Source organism: Amblyomma maculatum, chromosome 1 (assembly GCF_055883805.1).
Source record: "Amblyomma maculatum isolate TAMU_Amacu chromosome 1, ASM5588380v1, whole genome shotgun sequence".
NCBI lineage: Eukaryota > Metazoa > Arthropoda > Arachnida > Ixodida > Ixodidae > Amblyomma > Amblyomma maculatum.
Genome location: NC_139344.1, coordinates 313,874,149 through 313,894,444, shown reverse-complemented (window position 1 = coordinate 313,894,444; position 20,296 = coordinate 313,874,149). Strand labels below are relative to the sequence as shown.

General features: G+C 50.6%; 1 protein-coding gene across 3 annotated transcripts in view; it reads right to left on the bottom strand.

The window, feature by feature from the left end:
- Positions 1–20,005, bottom strand: part of LOC146207148 (sodium- and chloride-dependent GABA transporter 1-like) — an 86,925-nt gene extending 66,920 nt beyond the window's left edge. Inside the window, exons 1-3 of one of the 3 annotated variants that reach the window (XM_084603019.1) lie at positions 19,639–20,005; positions 15,638–15,784; positions 6,440–6,611 (exon numbers count right to left, since the gene is read on the bottom strand). In XM_084603019.1, coding sequence (XP_084459145.1) covers positions 6,440–6,611; positions 15,638–15,748 — 283 coding nt within the window. In that variant the 5' untranslated portion in view covers positions 15,749–15,784; positions 19,639–20,005. Of the gene's footprint in view, positions 1–6,439; positions 6,612–15,637; positions 15,785–17,379; positions 17,608–19,638 lie in introns of those variants that run through there. The other 2 variants (XM_084603008.1, XM_084603015.1) reach the window with 2 other exon arrangements.
- Positions 20,006–20,296: the final 291 nt, after the last annotated feature.

Sequence of the window (20,296 nt, the reverse complement as noted above, 5' to 3'; positions counted from 1 at the left end):
ATTGAGCAAAGATTTCGAACAAGACACGTACGTACAATTACACACAACTTTTTTAATTTCTCACACGTATTCCTTCAAGAAACACTCCGCTAACAGATCTTGGCTGTCATGAAAGAAGCTTTGTGGTCGGAGAAATGAAGAGAGCAATTGAGTTATCGGGAGATTGCGGGAAGCAGCGCGTGGGCCCATAGGAACGTTACGCGACGAACAGATAGCAGCGACTGACTGATGCCGCAGCGCCGCTATCGAGTGAAGCGAGTCGGAATGCACGCATCGTGATCCGCTGATAGCGAGCCGGCGTTTAGGCAACCGGAGAGCACCCTCGCCACCACGCAGAAATAGGGGTCACCCCCTCCTCCTCTTTCTGCACGGCGGTGACGGTGTTCTACGCAGTCACGTTGTCTTGATTTGCTGCTAGCGCTACCACCAGCGAACCCCTCCCCACCCCCCCTTCCTTTCCTTGTGTTCTCCGGTTGCTGCGTGCGCTCCTGCCCCCACCGTTCGCCGCTGAGTGCACTCCCCCCCCCATCTTCCTGCAAGGCTCCGGTTGCTGAGGCGCCGGCTCGAACTGGGGGGGGGGGATGAAAGGGGGGCGGAGCTGGTTACGAGGCCGACGCGGAATGGGTGCCATCCCAGGAATGGGTGCCAAAGAGCTGCGCTCTAAAATTAGGTGTGAGGTGAACTGTACAATAACTTAAGGTCTCACTTGCAGGAAGCGTCAATGTTACGAAACGCCGCGTTGACACAGCGCTCAGTCACGCGGAAAACACGACTTTAAGCGCACCACATGCACAGTTTCAGGCCGCTGACGTCGGACACTGACGGTCACACTTCCATCATGAACAATTTCGTAATTAACGTTGTTTAAGCGGCGCAGGACTTTATAGGGTCCGAAATACCGGTGGAGCAGTTTCTCGCACAAGCCTTTGTGGCGCACGGGGGTCCACACCAATACTTGGTCTCCTGGTTCGTAGTGAACTTCTCTGCGCCGAAGGTTATGGTGTCGAGCGTCGGTGGCATTGCTCCTTGATGTGGAAGCGGGCCAGCTGTCGGGCTTGCTCGGCCTGTTCCGTGAAATGGGCGGCATCGGGTTCGACCGCTTCATCCCCGCACAGGAGCATTGCGTCCAACATCGTGCGGGCCTCCCTGCCATATACGAGAGGGAACGGCGTAAACGTCGTGGTTTTCGGCGGCGCCGTATTGTTGGTGAAGGTGACATACGGCAGATCTCGTCCAACATTTTATGTTCAACGTCGATGTACATTGAGATCATGTCTGCCAACGTTTTGTTGAGTCCATTTGTCTGAGGGTGATACGCTGTTGTTGTGCGATGATCGGTATGGCTGAAAGTTAAGGTGTTCCGAAGTAGCCGAGCTGTAAACGCCTTTTCTCGGTCAGTAATGATGGTCGACGGTGCACCGTGTCTAAGCACTATGTCGTTCATAAAGACTCGAGCAACTTCACCGGCAGTACCTCGAGCAAGGGCTTTAGTTTCAGCGTAGCGTGTTAAGGAGTCTATGGCGACTACGATCCGCTTATGTCCGCTTGAGGATAAAGGAAATGGGCCTAAAAGGTCCATACCCACTTGTTCGAATGGTGTGAGGGGTGGCTCGATAGATTGAAACATCCGGGATGGCTTGAGAGCGAGTGTTTTTCGCCGCTGGCATTGTCGACAAGTCTGTACGTAATGCTTAACGCTCGGAGAAAGATGTGGCCAGTAATAGTTCTGCCGGACTCGGCTTAGGGTGCGTGTAAAGCCAAGATGACCGGAAGTTGGTTCGTCGTGGCAGGCCAGGAGGATTTCGTGCCTTAGATCAGCCGGTATGACTAGCAGGTATGTTTTTGCACTCGAAGTAGGATTCTTCTTATAAAGCACCCCATTGCGGAGGCAGTAAGATGGCAGCCCCCGAGCAAAATACCGGGGTATAGTAGGGTGCCCACCTTCAATATGGTCGATGATAAGCCGCCGTCAGCACGCTGTTTGGAAATGAGGTCGCACGTACTGCTGCTCCGAGGAAGCTATCGTCGTCGGTGGCATCTGACGAAGGAGGGTTGACGGGCGCGCGGGTCAGGCTATCAGCATTGGTGTTCTTTCGGCCGGACTTATAAATAATGTCGAAATCGAATTCCCGCAGGCGCAATGTCCAACGTGCTAAGCGGCAACAAGGATCCTTTAAGTTTTTCAGTCAACACAACGAGTGATGGTCAGTGATGACACGAAACGGTCGGCCATAAAGGTGCGGGCGGAACTTGGCAGCGGCCCATACTACCACCAAACATTCTTTTTCAGTGGTGGAATAGTTACACTCAGCACGGGAAAGTGCACGGCTGGCGTAGGCAATTACTTTCTGGACCCCGTCTTGGTGCTGAACTAGAACGGCACAAAGGCCGACGTTTCTCGCATCCGTGTGTAGCTCCGTGTCGGCATCATCGTCGAAATGTGCCAGGATCGGCGGCGACTGCAGCCGTCGTCGTAACTCGTCGAAAGCCATCTGCTGCTCTGTGCCCCAGGAAAATGATGCGTCATCTCGAGTCAGGAGCGTCAGAGGGCTGGCCATCTGTGCAAAGTTTTTGATGAAGTGGCGATAATAGGAGCACAGCCCTGAAAACCGTCGGACTGCTTTTTTGTGGGCGGGGACGGGACAGGCAGCAAGTTTCTCAGGGTCAGCTCGGATGCCGTCAGCACTCATGCACGATGTACCCAAGAAACTTCAGTTCGGTGAACCCGAAGTGGCACTTTCGAGGCTTGAGAGAAAGGTTTGCAGACCCGACAGTTCGAAAACAGTTCTCAGGAGGCACAGGTGTTCCGTGAACGTCGGCGAAAAGATTATCACGTCGTCGAGATAAACAAGGCATGTCTGCCACTTAAGACCTGTGAGCACAGTGTCCATCATCCGCTGGAAGGTGGCAGGAGCACAGCAGAGCCCGAATGGGAGGATGCGGAATTCATAGAGCCCATCTGGTGTTACGAAGGCAGTTTTTTCACGGTCCCTCTCATCAACTTCAATTTGCCAATAACCACTCCTGAGGTCAATGGAGGAGAAGTACTTGGCTCGGCGAAGTCGGTCGAGAGATTCATCGATCTGTGGCAGCGGATAGACATCCTTCTCTGTCATACTGTTAAGCTTCCGATAGTCAACGCAAAAACGAAGTGTTGCGTCTTTCTTTTTAACGAGGACTACAGGCGACGACCATGGGCTGCTTGAAGGTTGAATGACGCCATCGGCAAGCATCTCCTTGACGTGCTGATGGATAGCGTCTCTCTCCCGAGCAGACACACGATAGGGCTGCTGATGGATGGGTCAAGTGCCTTCATGCGTGATAATCCGGTGTTTAATGACCGAAGTTTGCTGCACTTTAGACGAAGACGTGAAGCACGCACGAAATTCCAGCAATAGATCCTGCAGTTGCCTCTTCTCAGCGGCGGAAAGGATAGAATTGATGCCAACAGCGTGTGCTGCAACCGGTTCGGTGCTACTTCCTTGGAAGCAAAACATTTGGTAACTTCCTGCAGGTGGTCGACGTAAGCAATGGCGGTGCCACGGGACGGATGTCGATGTTCATTGGAGAAATTGGTGACAAGCACCTCCGTCTCACTGCCACGAAGAAAACAAATACCTCTTGCTACAGAAACCCCCAAGGTGAGTGAGAGGGAGACATTATAGGCTCAACAACCCGGATGTTGTGATGTGGCGCGTCGCAGGTAACTATGGCGAGAACGTTGGAGCGTAGTGGCACTGTGAGGTTATCATCGGCGACTCGCAGCGTGGAGTGGGACCCATGGTACTCATGCTTTTCTGTGGCCAGTTTGGAGGAAAACGTCACTAAGCGATTCGGGAGATCTATAGTGGCACCGTGCTCACGAAGCAAGTCGATGCCAAGAATAACATCGCGAGAGCATTCGCGTAGAAAAGGAGAGTTGCTACAAATGTACAGTCTCGCACCGTAACCTGGGCCGTACACATACCCAGTGGAGCAACCACATGTCCGCCTGCCGTACGTATGTCTGGTCCGTTCCATGGCGTCATAACTTTTTTTAGTGTCCTTGTAACCCGTCTGCTAAGGATATAATAATCGGCTCCCGTATCAACTAAAGCGTTGACCTCCTTCATGTCGACGATAACAGGGATGTCCAGAGAGACCCGAACCCGACCAGGGGCTGTCGAAGTCAGTTCGGAGTGAAGCGAACGGTGCGGCGGCGGAAGCTGGGCGGCAGTTGTGTTGTCTGCGTCCGGGACGATTTAAGCGACACGGCGGTGATAACCGGTTGGTGATGCGGACGACGTCGGGGCGATCTGGTCAGTGCGGCGAAAACTGGACGGGAATTCGGCGTTCGACGTCGGGACGAATCGGTGTGCGGCGGCCTCGCCCACAAAGGTCGCCGGAGCTAGCTTTCCCGACGAGGGCTCGAAGAACCACGGTATCCAGCGGTATAACGTGGCCCAGAGGGCGAAGAGCGGCGAGGCGAAGGCGAGCGTGACTCACTACGAGGAGAATGCGGGCACTAAGCTGGCGGGTGACGTACTCGGCGATGTCCTGAGGCCGCTGACCAGGCCGTGGACGAGGGCTGTCGGGAGAAAATCCTCTCAGGCCCATCTGGCGATAAGGGCACCACCGGTAAACGTGATCGGCCTCGCCACAGTGGTAGCATAGAGGGCGGTTATTTCCCGCGCCAGAGATCAGTCTTCCGGACCGCCTGGCGCCTATCTGCCCTAAGGGGTAGCGGCTCCGCAGCGTGCACAGCGACCTCAGGTGCAGTGTAAGGCGAAGGAGTAGGAAGCAGGGCTAGGCGGCGTGTGACTTCAGCATAAGTCATCGGCTGGGGGAGGCCCTGCGGCGGCGGTTGAACGACTAGACTTATCGGTGGCGTGAGTGCGTTCTGGACCTCATCACGGATGACGCTGACCAGGGAAGTCGTGCCAAGAGGAAATGTTCCGTGAAATTGCTGCAGCTCCTCGCGAATCACGGTGCGAATGAGGTCACGAAGGGAGCTCAGATCTGCCCCAGGATTTTAGTCGGTGTGTTCAGTCGGTGGTAGTGAGGAGAGGGAAGTCAGTGGCCGAGCGTACTGGCTGCATCGCTGCTGTAGCAGTTTCTCCATAATCACAGCTTCAGCCAGAAACGCTGCGATGGTGGTGGGTGGACTCCGCACGAGGCCGGAAAAAAGCTGGTACCCTGCGCATCAGGCGCCGCACCTTCTTCTCTTCAATAAGAGACGCATGACGTCTTCAACGTACATTGCGACCGCATTGTTCGTACGCTGGACTCGAGAGGTCAGGGTACGCTCCGCGTTCTCTCGGCGGTCACTGTTGGCGTACGTACCGAGGAGCTGGCTTTGGAAGGCCGGCCACGTAGAGAATGTCGCCTCGCGGTTCTCGAACCACGTCTCAGCAGCGTCTTCAAGGCTGAAGTAGACGTTCAGCATTTTGCAGCGTCGTCCCAGCCGTTAAATGTCGCGACCCTTTAGTAGTGAGCTAGCCAGTCCTCAGCATTTTCGAACTGCTCACCGTGAAATGGCTTAGGGGTACGTGGGGCCTGAAGGATGAGACAAGACGAAGAGGTGGAAGGGACAGTCGTGGTACGGGCGGGCGGTGTCGTTGCCATAGCCAGGGTGGAAGCCAGGTGCTCTTCGTCAAGAGGGAAGGCTTCGGGGGGCAAGCCTCGGAGCCGCCGGCTAGCACGATGAACAGAAGTGGTCACGAGAGGCGGCCACGTCGGGTCGTCCGCAGGAGAAGTGACCATCGATGGCACCTCCACCAGTGTCACGACTTAAGCCACAGGGAGCCGTGAAGGTACATGTAACGAGGACCCGAGAATAAGGTCGGCTTCTAGCTCCGATAACAGAGTCCAGCACCAGCGCGCCTCTCGAGCCAACAACCGCTTCGTCGTCGTCGGCACCAAGCACGGCGGCCGCGCTTCGCTAGGCACGTGGCCATACCACTAGGTGTTCCGTTGTTATGCCAACCTCCAACATCTAGCTGCAGCAGCGATTACTGCATATTGAACAAATATTTAATGCTGCTTCTTATGCAGAGTTTGTTTCTCACTGCGAGAAAAAAAAAATGTATTACCAAATAGGTTTGTGCGTTACAATAAATTGCTATCTTAATTCATGAAGCGATTGCATTTTAGACGCTGCAAATAAAAAATTATATGTTACATAAATTGCGGAGCAAGAAGAAAATTAGACTGAGACCATATCGAAGCCGTAATCTTTCGCCAACCTTCATCCGCTACACGGCTTCATAAAGACACTCGATTCTGTGTCTGATAAAGCAGAAGGCTACCGCAATATGAATTCAAGCTGTGAGGACGGCAGAAGCCATTTTTGTTTCTTGACGGCACTGCGTGGTCTCCTGTACTTTGCAACCGCTGTTTTACACGCGTCCTCACCGTTATCACCTAAATATCAGACACCGGTGCAGCTGGGGTTCCTTACCGCCCCCGTTCTCGTAGCAGAGGTACGGGAACCGCCAGACGTTGCCAAGGCCCACGGCGAAGCTGATGCAACCGAAGATAAAGTCCGCCTGGCCCGCCCACTTTCCCCTCTCCAGGTCGTGACTGCTGCCCAGTCCGCTGAGGGCTGAAGCGCTCTCCTCCTTGTCGTCTCCCTGCGAGTTGTCGGAATGTCTCCTCGTGTAACTATTGAACTGTGCTCTCTGTCGAGTAGCACTTGCTCCCTTTTTCTTTTACGGCGACAGCTGTTAGCCTACGTTTATGCGCTGTCGATAGGGATTAGCGTTGTCACGCATGATGTCATTGCGACTGATTGGCCGGGATCCCAGTTACTTATTGGCTCGAGCACAGCCCATGGCTTCACCTGTGATCGAGATCATGAGTCAGTGAACAGAGGTGGTAATTAATGCCAGCTTAGAGTCATAAAAGCAGCACGTGTCCTACAACAGTACCCGGAATTACAGACCACCTCAGACTGACATCAGCACTTCGCACAACACAGCTGTCGCCGAGATTCGCGTAGCAATCATGTTTAGCATCTGGCCAATTTTCTTTCTGCTTTAATTGCCGATGCTTGAAGCGTTTATTGAGGGCATGTCTTGTTTTTCTTTTTTTTTAGAATGCTTTCCTTTACACCAGCCGATAGCGTAAATGTAATGCAATATCTGCGAAATTTTATTTTATTGCATGTGCGTGTAAAAAACAATGGCAGTAAGTATGATCTGCCCCAATGTGATAACGCTGTGTGGGGCACATATTGCAGTAAGTGTTTATGGCACGCGTTTGTATTCCTTTGGACTTTAGCGAATAATAGCAGTAAAAGAAGCCATATGGAGCTGCAGTTAGCCCCTTTGGGAGTGCGAACACTCATGCTTTTAGATGCGAATTGAATATTTTATTTCATTCATTTGATTTGCGTGCGTTCCTGAACACGTTAAGGAGCAACTCCTTTGTTTCATGAGTACACAATGTTCTGCGGGAACTTCCCCCTCCCTGATTGACGTTCCTTTATTGATGTCGTAAATACGAGTAGAAAGGCTCCGAATACAAAGACGTAATCAGATTAACTCTACGTAAAAAAACATAGCTGTGATTTAGCTTGTGGTTAAACCTGGAGTTAAGCGAGAGAAACCCGCATGGCTACGCTTAGGTTTGGCTTGAACACAAAGACATGCATTTTGCACATAGTAGTTCACTCTATGGTTTCTGCTTTATTTATGCCATTGGAGCACTTTTGAGCACTAAAGTGGAATGAGGCAAAAACCTTTATTGAGCGGTGGTCCGAAGCCCTCCACTACGGCACCTCTTTCTGTTTTCACTGCCACATTCGTGATGACATGATAGTGTGAGCTACCAGCCAACATATAAAGCCCCGCTTTAACTGAGCCGTATGAACGTGCCTTAGTGGCCTAGGGATAACGTGAATGCAACGATTTTGGCAGGCTGATTGTGATATCACCCTCCCATATGAATGGAGATGCCCGAGTTGGCAGCTCCTGCCAAAAGTAATGTCAGGAAGCCTTACGTCGAGTTAGTGCTCGATTATGTCAGCTGCCAGCTACTGCCTTCCACGACCTCATCCTCCTCTTCTGCTTCTAGCGGTTGCTAGGCAACGGCTCAAGGTCAGTGCGACCACGACGAAAGTGCGATCACGGCGAAGAGGCGAATTAAGCGGCTGGCGTGGTGTAGCTCTCGCTATAAAAATGTTTTCTCGGCTAAACTGACCTATAAGGTAGTTGGAGCATCTTGGAAAAAAGAGTGCCCAGAAAACAGGACCAGAAGGTCTAGACACTAGAAGCGCTAACTCTAAACTAAGCGTTCACTCACAAAACGTGGAACATATATGCTGAAAGGCGTACTTAAAACATCAGCAAAACATTAGCGATAAAGCAGCAAGGTGCGTCTAGATATAACAACTCCTTTTCATGGAGGAGAACTGATGGGTCACTGACTCACGTGGCCTCATTCTTTCTGATAATATAGGCTTCTGAGTTAATTTATGAGGACGCCGAAACCAAACTAATTTCGTCAAGTAAAGGTCTGCAAAAACCACTTTCAAACAGTGGTTGGCAAGATTAGATGAGGGCCTTTTTCCTAAAAACAGGTTGTGTTCCTGTAAGCTGTCACGAAATCGGCGCACATTTTTATCAAGCCGGCGGGGCGCGAAGCCCGCGCGGCGCCGCATCGAAATTTCCACAAGGTTCTAGAAAAACCTCCTTCCCCGCGCGAGAGAGCGCGTAGCTTTGTACGCGTCGCCATCACCCACTTTCTCATCACCCGGCGATGACGGTGATTCATCAGTCCGGAAAATGCCAGACGTCTCCAAAAAATTCTACGGGGCCTGACCAATGACGACGCGCGACTCAACGGGAGAAAAAGGGAGCGCTCTAACCAGCGAAACAAAATGTGTGCGCGCGCTAGCCTTAGCGCGCCTCAACAGACCGACGCGGCGCGCCCACGGACCTGCGAGGAAGCGACGCTCGTCTTGCATGGCGGCCACATGTCGGGACTCTCGAGGGGTCGGACTGCAACAGTGCCTGGTGAACAATTTGGTGTTTGTTTATGTGACTCTCTCGTGTTTGATCTGTGTTGTGAAGCCTCTGTGTTATCGAATACCTCTGTAGTTGCATGCTTAGCGTTCGTTTTTCTGTGAAACTCTCGTCTGTACAATTTTAGTGTTCTTGTGTATTCCTCTGTATCGTATCTCGCTGTGTATAAAGTGTGTTTTGTTTGTTACTTCTGACTCCGACCCTTACTCTGGCTTGAATCGGCCACAGCTGGGCACCAAACGGCTACCCCCTTCTGTCACTACAAGGTAGTTGAATTCCGGCTGAGCTTGCCACGCAGTCGAGGGCATCTCCTTCGCGACCGGGACAGCTACCTCCATTCACTCTAAGGGTGTCTGGGAGTGTGCGCACAGTTAAGGGCGCATAGTTAATTATCCCTCTAATTATTAACGGGTGACAATTATTCTGGCGTCCGCGACGGGACGTTTGGTGCACTCAAGCGCAGAGGACGGAGAACGAGTTGGAAGAGTTAACGAAGAGGTCGTAAACAGTGTAGCAGCAGAGCGATAGCGAGAGGTAGCGCCGCGCGGAAGCGTTTAGGCGAGGTTCGCTAGGCAGACTTTTGGCTACACCCAAACGGTTCGCGCTTCAGATATGAATCTGAAAGAGCTGATTGAGGCTGGCACCCAGCTGGGGTTGTCCGGTGCGGAACTATGCAAATGGGTTAGCCAGAGAGAGAAAGAGAGAGGGCTCGAAAGGAAGCCGAGGAAGAAAGAGAGAGAGAGCAGAAAAAGAACGAGAGAGGGCTCGAAAGGAGCTAGAAGAGGAATTTCAGCGGGAAAAGTATGAAACTTCAGCTCCAAAGTTCAGGGAGCAACAACGCTTTAGCTGAAGTGCATAGCCCCTGTGAAGGACATAGCAGCTTGCGAATGGACGCAAGTAAGTTGATCCCGAAGTACGACGAGAGAAGAGACGATCTCGACGCGTTCCTCTTGCGCTTCGAAAGAATCGCCATAAGCGCATATTTGGACAGGCAGTGAATGTGCGACCATCCTGAGTACGTGCCTTAGCGGCAAAGCGTTAAGTGTATTCGGAAGACTTCCTGCAGAGGATGCAGGCAGCTATAACAAGGTGAAAGCTGCATTACTTAAAAGGTTTAGGTTTACGACGGATAGATTTCGTGAGAAGTTTAGGACTGAAAAACCTATGAACGGTGAAACGGCAACACAGTATGTTGCGCGATTGAGTCATTATTTTGACCACTGGACTGAACTCTCAAAAATTAAACTAGAGTATGGCGCACTTCGCGAACTCTTAATTAAGGAACAATTCCTGAACAGCTGTCACTCTAGTTTGTCACTTTATTTAAAAGAAAGAAAAGCGAATGACTTGGAAGAAATGATGAATCTTGGAGACCAATATTTGGAAGCTCAGGGAGGCAAAAATTTGAGCAAGAATGTAAATTCTGAAACCCCTCGAAGGCCCAAATTCCGACAGAAACAAACTAGCGTAAAGTCACCCCCGAGGTGCTATCTCAGCGGACAACTAGGTCATTATGCACCTAACTGCCGCAAACTCGCAACCAACATTCCATCCGCCTGTTTGAAATGCGAACAGATGGGCCTCAAAGCGATGTGTCCCGACGCTGACAAGGAAGCCCTGCAGGCGGCATGCGCGAGGGCTCTGTCAGAGTCGGAATGTCGCCTGGAGGAAGAAGATGCTGATGGCTTTGTTGAGCTGAAGAACGGCAAGAATGTCCGCGTGGTGCACGGCCTAGATGAGGATGAAGCAGAGAAGGTTGTCAATTAAAAGAAGGGCAAGCAAATCCGGGTGGTGAACGCCGTTGTGCATGCGCAGCCTGGATCTGGGATGAATCGGATGCCGGTTTCGAGGCGAAAGATAGGAGGAAAATCAGTTTCTGTGGTACGAGATACAGGTAGCAGCGCCCTAATCGTTAAACGAAGTTTCATTCATGAGAATGATCTGACTGGTAAGAAATGTCCTGTGAGGCTAATTGACGGCTCAATTCAGTTGCTACCTGAGGCAAATTTTGAAGTGCAGACGCAATATTATTCTGAAAAACTGACAGCCTTTTGCATGGAACGCCCTATCCATGATTTGGTGTTGGGCAATATCAAGGGCGCAACATTTCCCGAGGATTCTAATCGAAGTTCAGCGCCTGTGGGCTGCCGTGAACCTGAAAAGAAAAGGGGAAGGCGAGGAAAGCAAGGCCCCGAGAAGCCGGAGGAAAAGTCCCGAGAAACTTAATAAAGAAAAGGAAACACCTCAGGAGGAAACTGAAAAGAAAGAGACGACACAGGAAATAAAGTCAGGAATGCCTAGGCCGTCGTTGATGCAGGTACCCCAAGTGTTTTTCCTGCTTATGGGGGCATTACTTGGCATATTTAACCTTCAGCGGAAGGAATACCGGTGCCTACGAAAGAGCACCACTACAGTTATTCTTTTTGTGGGTCTGTGCGCGTTGGCGCAGGTTCCCGTGTATCCTTCAGCGTTACTGGTTGTAGGGGCATTTATCGGCACACATTGGTTGTGTGATTTGCAAGGTGACTATCAGTCATGCCTTCAGGAATTTGCAGTAGCCGATCTAGGAACATGAAAGCACCGCAATTGCTAGAGCCTAGAGCGAAGATAGAATCCCTGACAGACAGAAGCGTGTCACGCACTGTTAGCAAGTTGGAATAACGCCCGGAAAAATGATTTAGGTTTGAACTGGAACCCACGAATGAGGAACTGTGAAAACCTTGTATTTTATGTATATTGTACGCAGCCTCACGGCGCGTGTGGTATGAATCAAAGTGCAGTAATCTGTACTTGAAACTTTTCATGGTTGAGTTCGTTCGACTCTTGTTGTAAGAGTGCATCACAGTGTGGCCGAGTAGCGACATAGGTTGAATGTATCTGGAGTTAAAGTGTCATGTTTATGGTGGCATGTCACTGTGTCATGTGGTGGAAACTCAGTTGAGTTCTCACCGCTTATTTCGAACATCAATGAGTGTGCGTGATGTGGACATTTGCCCAATGTAGTTTGTGAGCGCATGCATGTGCGCGCGATGTTCGTGTGTATTGAGAATAATGTATAAGGGGCAGTGTCACGAAATCGGCGCACATTTTTATCAAGCCGGCGCGGCGCGAGGCCCGCGTGGCGCCGCATCGAAATTTCCACAAGGTTCCAGAAAAACCTCCTTCCCCGCGCGAGAGAGCGAGTAGCTTTGTACGCATCGCCGTCACCCTCTTTCTCATCACCCGGCGATGACGGCGATTCATCAGTCCGGAAAATGCCAGACGTCTCCAGAAAATTCTACGGGGTCTGACCAATGACGACGCGCGGCTCAACGGGAGGGAAAGGGAACGCTCTAACCAGCGAAGCTAAGTGTGTGCGCGCGCTAGCCTTAGCGCGCCTTAACAGACAGACGCGGCGCGCCCTATTTATGGAGGCCGCGCCGCTTGTGGAGTCACTCAGTCAGTGGTTGTGGCGTGCGCGCAAGTGCGACAACTGGACTCCTTGGGATCACCCGCTGCTGGCAAGCCCACGGACCTGCGAGGGAGCGGCGCTCGTCTTGCATGGCGGCCACATCGTGACTCTCGAGACGTCGGACTGCAACAGTGCCCGGTGAACAATTTGGTGTTTGTTTATGTGACTCTCTCGTGTTTGATCTCTGTTGTAAAGCCTCCGTGTTATCGAATACTTCTGCTGTTGCATGCTTAGCGTTAGTTTTTCTGCGAACCTCTCGTCTGTACAATTTTAGTGTTCTTGTGTATTCCTCTGTATCGTCTCTTGCTGTGTATAAAGTGTGTTTTGTTTGTTACTTCTGACTCAGATCCTTACTCTGGCTTGAACCTGCGACAGCTGGGCACCAAACGGCCACCCCCTTCTGTTACTACAAGGTAGTTGAATTCCGGCTGAGCTTTCCACGCAGGTCGAGGGCATCTCCTTCGCGACCGGAACAGCTACCCCACTCACTATAAAGGTGTCTGGGAGTGTGCGCACCCTTAAGGGCGCATCGTTAATAATCCTTCTAATTATTAACGGGTGACATAAGCGAACTTTCAAGCAACGGCCAGTTTGAGCGATATAGGTCCGGCCACAGGCGAGCGCAATATGGTGCAGTTCACATTTTTGACATGTGACATATACCAGTTAAGATGGTTCACAGACGGCTTAAGAGGGAAAGAAAAATAAGGTAGCTGTTCTTCCGTGTGTTCATCGGTTTTAACATCAACTAAAAAACGTGGGCATGAAGTATGGCGTTGATATCTTATTTTCAGCTTCAAGAAGAGTTGGTTCTATCTGCCCCTAGAGTGTAAGTGTTATAGTTATAGCTTGAGTGATAAGCGAAAGGTATGTTTTGTGAAGCATGTTAAACTGGTATGTGATATATGTGAAAAAGGTGTAATATTCCACTCGCCTCTGGCCGTACCTATATCGGTTAAACCGGCCGTTGCTTGAACGTTCGCTTACAGGAACACAACCAGTCTTTAGGAAAGAAACCTTCACCTAATCTTGTCAAGCACTGTTTGAAAAGTCGTGGGTGTAGACCTTTACTTAATGAAAGTAAAGGTTTGTTTCAGCATCCCAATCAATTATATGGAGATCTATCAGAGGCCTACCAGATCAGGAAGAATGAAGTTACGTGTGTCAGCGACCCATCAGTTTTCCTGCATGAAAGGCAGTTGTCATATCTAGACGCGCCTGCTTTATTACTAATGTTTTGTTGCTTTATGTATGCATTTCAGTATATTGATGCGTGGCAAGAAGGTCAGCTCAAGAACAGAACGGCTGATGACTTGAGTAAATATTCGGGTAGGCGCCAACCTTCTCGTAGCATCAGCTACCGTTGCTACAGCTCCGTCTTGCTTCCGTGTCACCACTGTTGATCGTCGTCTTCTTCAACGTCCTGCGACGCAGGGCATATATGTAACAATATGTTCCGCGTTTTGTTTTGGTTTGTGGGGTTTAACGTCCCACAGCGACCCAGGCTATGAGAAACAGTGCAGTGAGGGCTCCGGAAATTTTGACCACGTGCACTGGTATTTTGAACGGGTGCCTTGCTTTTCGCCTTAATTACAAAGCGGCCGGCGCGGCAGGGATTCGACCCCGCATCCTTGGGCGCAGTAGACGAGCGCCCTAACCACTTTACCCCCACAGCGGGGCATTCCGTGTTTTGTGAATAAACGCTTAGTTGTGAGTAAGCGCTTGTGGTGTCTTGTCCTGTTTTGTGTGCACTCTTCTTTCTCAGCAAGCTCTGGAATATTGACACCTGAAAACAACCAAGTGGCTCCGTCTCGGACCAGACGTTCTTGGACAGCGCTGATACCGGCTCTTGACGCGTCTTTTCACTAACATCATTTTTCAGCGATGGCTGGAGGGTAACACATGGCCAGTTTTATCGTCATGCATATTTCTGAAAATTCTAATTTGTTTGGCGAATAAGTCAGGTTTACCGTGTGAATATATCGCCCATTCTGAGAACTCATGGGGGCTGCTGTCGCCGCCGAAGGCTGGCTGCGATTATTATTAATGAAGCCGATATGCGCCACGGCGGTTGTCCAAACTCAGCCTGCCTACATCCTAATACGCATGGCCGTAACCTCCGCCTTACGTCTTCCACGGATGGTTAGCACAGAACGTCTGCTGGCCACTGGTACCCACAATACCGTGAACGAATTAATAGAAGCTCAACGCACCAACCAATTAGTCCGCCTGAGTCGCACGGAAACAGGACAATGCCTACTGCGACAACTCCGTCTCAATCCACCCATCGCCACCCCAGCAAGTGCTACACCTTTCATGATCTCTCCGGGCACGCAGGATCACATATACCAGAAGCCCCTACCACGCAACATGGGCGCTTGCCTTTATCAGGGAAGGCGGAAAGTTAGAGCCAGCTATTACACCAAAAGATACCGCAACCGCTCTGATATCCTCTATGTCGACGCGGCAGGGAATTCTAAAGTAGGATTTTTCACTGCAGTCGCTGCTTACGAAGATGGCAGAGTGGGGGCCGCCGCCACTATCCGAACTAATTCGCCTGCAGAAGCGGAAGGAGCGCCATTGCACTCGCGCTTGCCCATTCAGCCATTGACAAAGACACTACCGAAATTTGTACAAGCCCGTAGACTCCTGGACTAGTAGGGGACCACCCTGGAAGACTTCTTTTTTTTTTTTTAAATAAAGTTGTTTCCATCCATCCAACTCTACGCCCCCCCCCCCCCCCCTTTAAAGAGGTGCGGGGCCCTTTCATGTATTTCTATCTGTGAACCCTGGCTTGAACCACAGAAATTGTAGCAGATGAGCTCGGTATAATTTTCTTGGAGTTGATCATCGTGTGTCAGATATCTTATAAAGCGCCGGATTTTGGTTCAGTCTAAATATGGCCGCCGTTGAGTCCCAAATAGGATCCCTTTGTCGGAATAGGAATAAACATCCGGTCGACGATGTTGATTGTGAGGACGGCGCGAAAGGGACGAAGAAGGAACACGGTTTTCGTGTTCCTTCTTCGTCCCTTTCGCGCCGTCTTCAGAATATATGATCCAACTAGCCCAAACTAAAGTACTTCTTAATCCGGTCGATGCTTGGCAAGTGGCATTGCAGCGATTCGTCCGTGCCACTGGCAGCGTTCGCTCTCTTTTCAGCGATAAAGCGCGGCTCTTACCTGTGCGCAGATGGGCATTTCATGTTGTGAAGGTGATCCGTTGCTCCTGAGTGAACCGCGGCGCAAGACCGTCATGGCGAACACGTCTGGCAGTGATTTTCTGTTGACCATGTTGCCAACCTGTGTATGCTGGTTGCACGTGGGGTCCTGCAACAATGGCGGTTGAGCAAAATGGAAGTGATCAGCAACCAGATGTTTCAAGTTCTAAATTTATTTAACACGAAATGCGAAACAATTTGCACATAAGGTGTGGTGCAAGGGTGAAAAAAAGCCACATATAAGTAGCTTGACCAGCCCCACCTCCCAGTAACTGGAAGCGGACGCTGTGACAGAGGTAAGTAGCATAATTCATTTAAAAATATATCACAACTGCGGTGCTGCTTTGTAAACAATAATTAAGATGATAACTACGTTATTACATAACAAATCGGAATATAATGTGGAATATTAACAAGCATTATATACAAAAAGCGCATACAGTTCAAGCATGTACCAAACACTCCTCTGAGTTAATCGCCGATTTACACCGGGCGAAAGTATAGATCTACTTCCTGGATAAGTGTAGTTAGACGTTGAAATCCGGTCCGGTTAGGATTAACCTCCATGTTTGTTCATAACAGAACTTGGCATTCGTACAACGTATCGCATTCAGCCGTCTGAAAGAAATATGTTCGGCTCGCCAAATTGTATTCAAGGGCTTAATTTTATATCTGCCCAATTTAATCAACATAACACTGCAAAAAGAAAAAAACAACAACTATTGACCAAAGCACTGTTGCCGCGTCAGCGATGTATGATAGGACCCAAAAGATTCCGCCTGTGGTTTGTGTACGCCGATCGCTACCTTAAGCCGCGTTCAGACTACGTGCGCATCCGTCGTAAGTATCGTATTTATCGCAGTGCGCATAGCGGCTGGAACTCCCGTTTACGTAGCTTGCGACCGCGCATGTTCACACTGGGGCTTTCGGTAAGATGCGTTCTTTACAACCGGCCAATCACCGCTCTCAACATGGCACCGGTTAGCGAGCGGCTGATAGCGGAGGTCTGGGCTCTTCAAACTCAAAATGAGATGGGAAAGAAAAGACTGGACACACAAATAAAATACGAAAAAGAACAATGAGTATATTAACAATTAACCACTAGATTACAAATACACTTCGTTTCGCACACGCACGTTCGCACACAGTTTTCAAACGTCCGCTCAGCGTGCTGACGCACCACTCACTCCGCACATTTCTTCACCGCGCACTCCTGCTCGGTGTCCCGTGATCGCAATCTCTCGCACCAAAACAGGCGTACGGTCCGCCTGCATCCAGCTGCTTGCAATTTTACCAGTGTCCCGGAGCGGTCTTGGAGACGGGCCGGGGCGGTGACTCAAAGGCCGTACTACTGACACCAAACAATGAGCCGGGGCGCGCGGCAGACACGGAAACGTCCGCGGAACCTCGTCCTGCCTCAGAAAATGCTGTTTTCTTTTTCTCTTTTACGGTGAGCTTCTTTCAAACTTCGACGATTCCGCACCAGCTCCGTTCTGCGGCCTGACCGCAACGTCACCCCGCATCGGCCTTTCGCTGCCGGCCAACTGTTTCCTCACTTGTCAACGGAGTCGATGGGCTGCGAGAATGCACGGGGATGAAGCGGGCATCCCCCGCCTCCATAACCTCACTTTTCTAAACTAGAGAAAACATTTGCTTGTTGAGAGCTTGTTCGCACATGAAAAAACGGATTGATTAACCACTTACTACTTTGACTCAGCGCACTGGCAATTTGCAGCCAGGCATCGTGTTGCACTTCTCTCTGTGCGATTTCAGCTACTCGAGAGCCGGCCTCTAGCCTTGTATACATGAGCCCGACGCAAGCGGGTCGGGTAGGGGGGAGCCGGTTGTCGAGCTTAGCCAGCCCGACCCGTCCGGGTTTACATGAGCTCGATTCTGTCGGGCAAAGATCGCTGCTACACCGTGCGTCGAGCAAATGAACCAGGCGCAGGCGGGAGAGGAGGAGGAATGCTCAGACGAACAGCTCACGGTCCCGACCTGCAAGGAGGCAAGAGAGGAGGCGCCTGCCCGACGCGTCAGCGTATACATGCCCCTCGCCCATCGGGTAGGGTCGAGCCAACCCACCCCCCGCAGTCGGGCTTGCGGGACACGACCCGACCGTCCTTTAGCTCGACCCCCTAGCGTATACATGAGCCCGATAGCCGGTTTTTAGCCCGACAGGCCTCCCCGACCCGACTTTGTCCGTCTCATGTAAACCCCCTGTCTGCCGAACTTTTTTTATGAGGGGCTGATAATTCCACGGCGAAGATTCCGCACTGCACATGATCAAGCTGCGGACAGACACAATCACCGACACAACACATCCCCGGCGAGTCGAGACACTGCAGCAAAGTAGGAGCGTTGGATGATGTCACCTACAAGGGTTTGCGCGCGGAATCTGGGAGGACCGGAAGCCCCGTGACCGGAAAAGGAAAACCGAAACGGCTGTGCGCATTGGTCGCGCGTAACAGACATCTGTGCTAGTCGTAAAAGTCGCGGGTCCTCCGACATTTACGCCCATGCTGGCTGCGTACGTTGCGCATTTTACGCTCGATACGACAGCAGTCTGAACAGACACGTTACGTTTTTTGCGCTTGCGCTTACGATCCTTACGAACGATACGTGCGTTGCGCACGTAGTCTGAACGCGGCTTTAGGGACGATGCGTGGCCCCACCTTGGAACTTCTATACATAAAAAGAGGTGCAAAAAAAAAGAGACTTTTATCACAATCGAATATCAACAAGACAACATGCCGGCAGTACTTTCAGAAAATGGCTAGAAAAGTGTCTTCGAGAAGAAGGACTCATGTTTGGGGGGTCTAGCAACTTTTGAAGATAGACCGTTGAACAACCAGAGACTGTTCTTACTACGCGCAGTGGAAGGGTACATAACACTTGAGCAGAGGATGCGTGGAGCTTTTACGGACGTATGCGAACAAGCATGCTCTAAAGTTGCATGAACACTAATCGTACTAGCGTATGCACGGCAGTTTCACCGAAGGGCTCAAGCCTCAGGAACAGTTGAAAGTTAGCTGCGGTTTTGCTCTGGTTAACCCTAGTTGAATTGCGATAGCAACGGTGGAAGCTTTTTTTGCCTGCTACAATGTTCCCCTATCACGCCCTATCAGTGTAAGGGGCTGCATTATTGGGGACACTTAGGCTCATCCTTTAAGAGTATGATCCGAGAGCGTAAGCTACCAGCCCACATATGAACGAGAAGCGTTCAATGCTGCTGAACCGAATGCGGAGCGAAAGCATTAACTGCGGGTGACCGAACGTTCTTCGTCTTCTTCGTCGTCTTCTTCTCAGTCTTCGTCTTTTTCGCGGCTGTTCAAGGTCAAACGTGTTGCTTCCCGGGACCACCGAAACCTAGCGTAGTATCGCAATAAAAGACGTTACGAACTTGTCCATTTTAAGCGTAGTTAAGCCCGACTAGCAGAAAAGCAGAAAGGAAGCGTGGGTTGATTGAAGCGTCCTCGCTTGCATACGGACACAGCCATGTGAGCGAAACGTGGGCGTTGCTTTTCAATGAAACGGGGTCCGTATTAAAGAAGGAACGATTCGAGTAGTCGAAAATGTACTAATACCGACAGTACAGCGTAATGCAGCCGATGCTTGATTGGCCATTATTGTAAAGCCATCGTTGTGTACAGGCGAAAGCTGCTGTGGAGGTAACTGGCAACTTCTATAACTTTGGTACTGACCGTATCATTTTATGTTCATAATAATTGGTTTAAGTAACCCACCATCTGTTCATTGTGGGCCAAAAATACTGGGAATGGCTAAGGTGCGTGCGGATAAGCAACACCTTTGTCATTGTAAGGCAGTGTTCAAGAATTCATGTCCGGGTAAGTGCGAAACAGCTGCGCCCAGCTTTATTGGGCTGGCTACAAAACGTTTTAAATGGTATCGGCTGACAAAACGGAGCATGCATCTATCAGCTACAGAAAATAAAAAAATAATTACCTTCGCTGACTCCGGGTTGTGCTGATGATGCGACGCCCTTGACGAAAACAGTCTTTAAAACAGAGACAAAAAACAAAACAACGGGTGGCTCTTCTCTTCAATATTTTCACATATGAAGAAAAAATCACTTCATCCTGTAATGTGTACTAGTCGGTGAAATTTCGGAACAGAGAATCGGCTGGCGGCCAGGGTAACTCGTCGACGACTAAGTGAGCTGGCTTACGAAAGCGCTTAAAAAAAGGCGAAACCCATTCAGAAGCCACTCGATGGGAGGTTCTTCCAAGAAGAACGGCAGCTTCTCTCTCTTTTTCCTCGGGCTTCGCTTCTTTTCGTTCGTTAGCTGTCAGCCGTTCTCGTCATTTGCTTTGTGCGGTCCGCATGATGGATTCGTTGCAGGCAAGGTGACGCGCCTAGACATGCGATCTGGACGCAGCGAAAGGTTTTATAGCTGTCAGGTCGTGCACGTGTTTTCAAGTTGAAGGCCTACATCGGTTAGCTGCTTCTTTTTTAGAGCTCGTGGCAGAAGCACAAGTGCAGCGCGCTCAACAATTCCTGCCAATGTGGCAGGTTTATATCCAACGGTTCCCATGCAACCCGAGCGAAACATTTTCTCATGTGCACAGGGCACTTCGATTCAGCCTGACTTAATTATTCCACC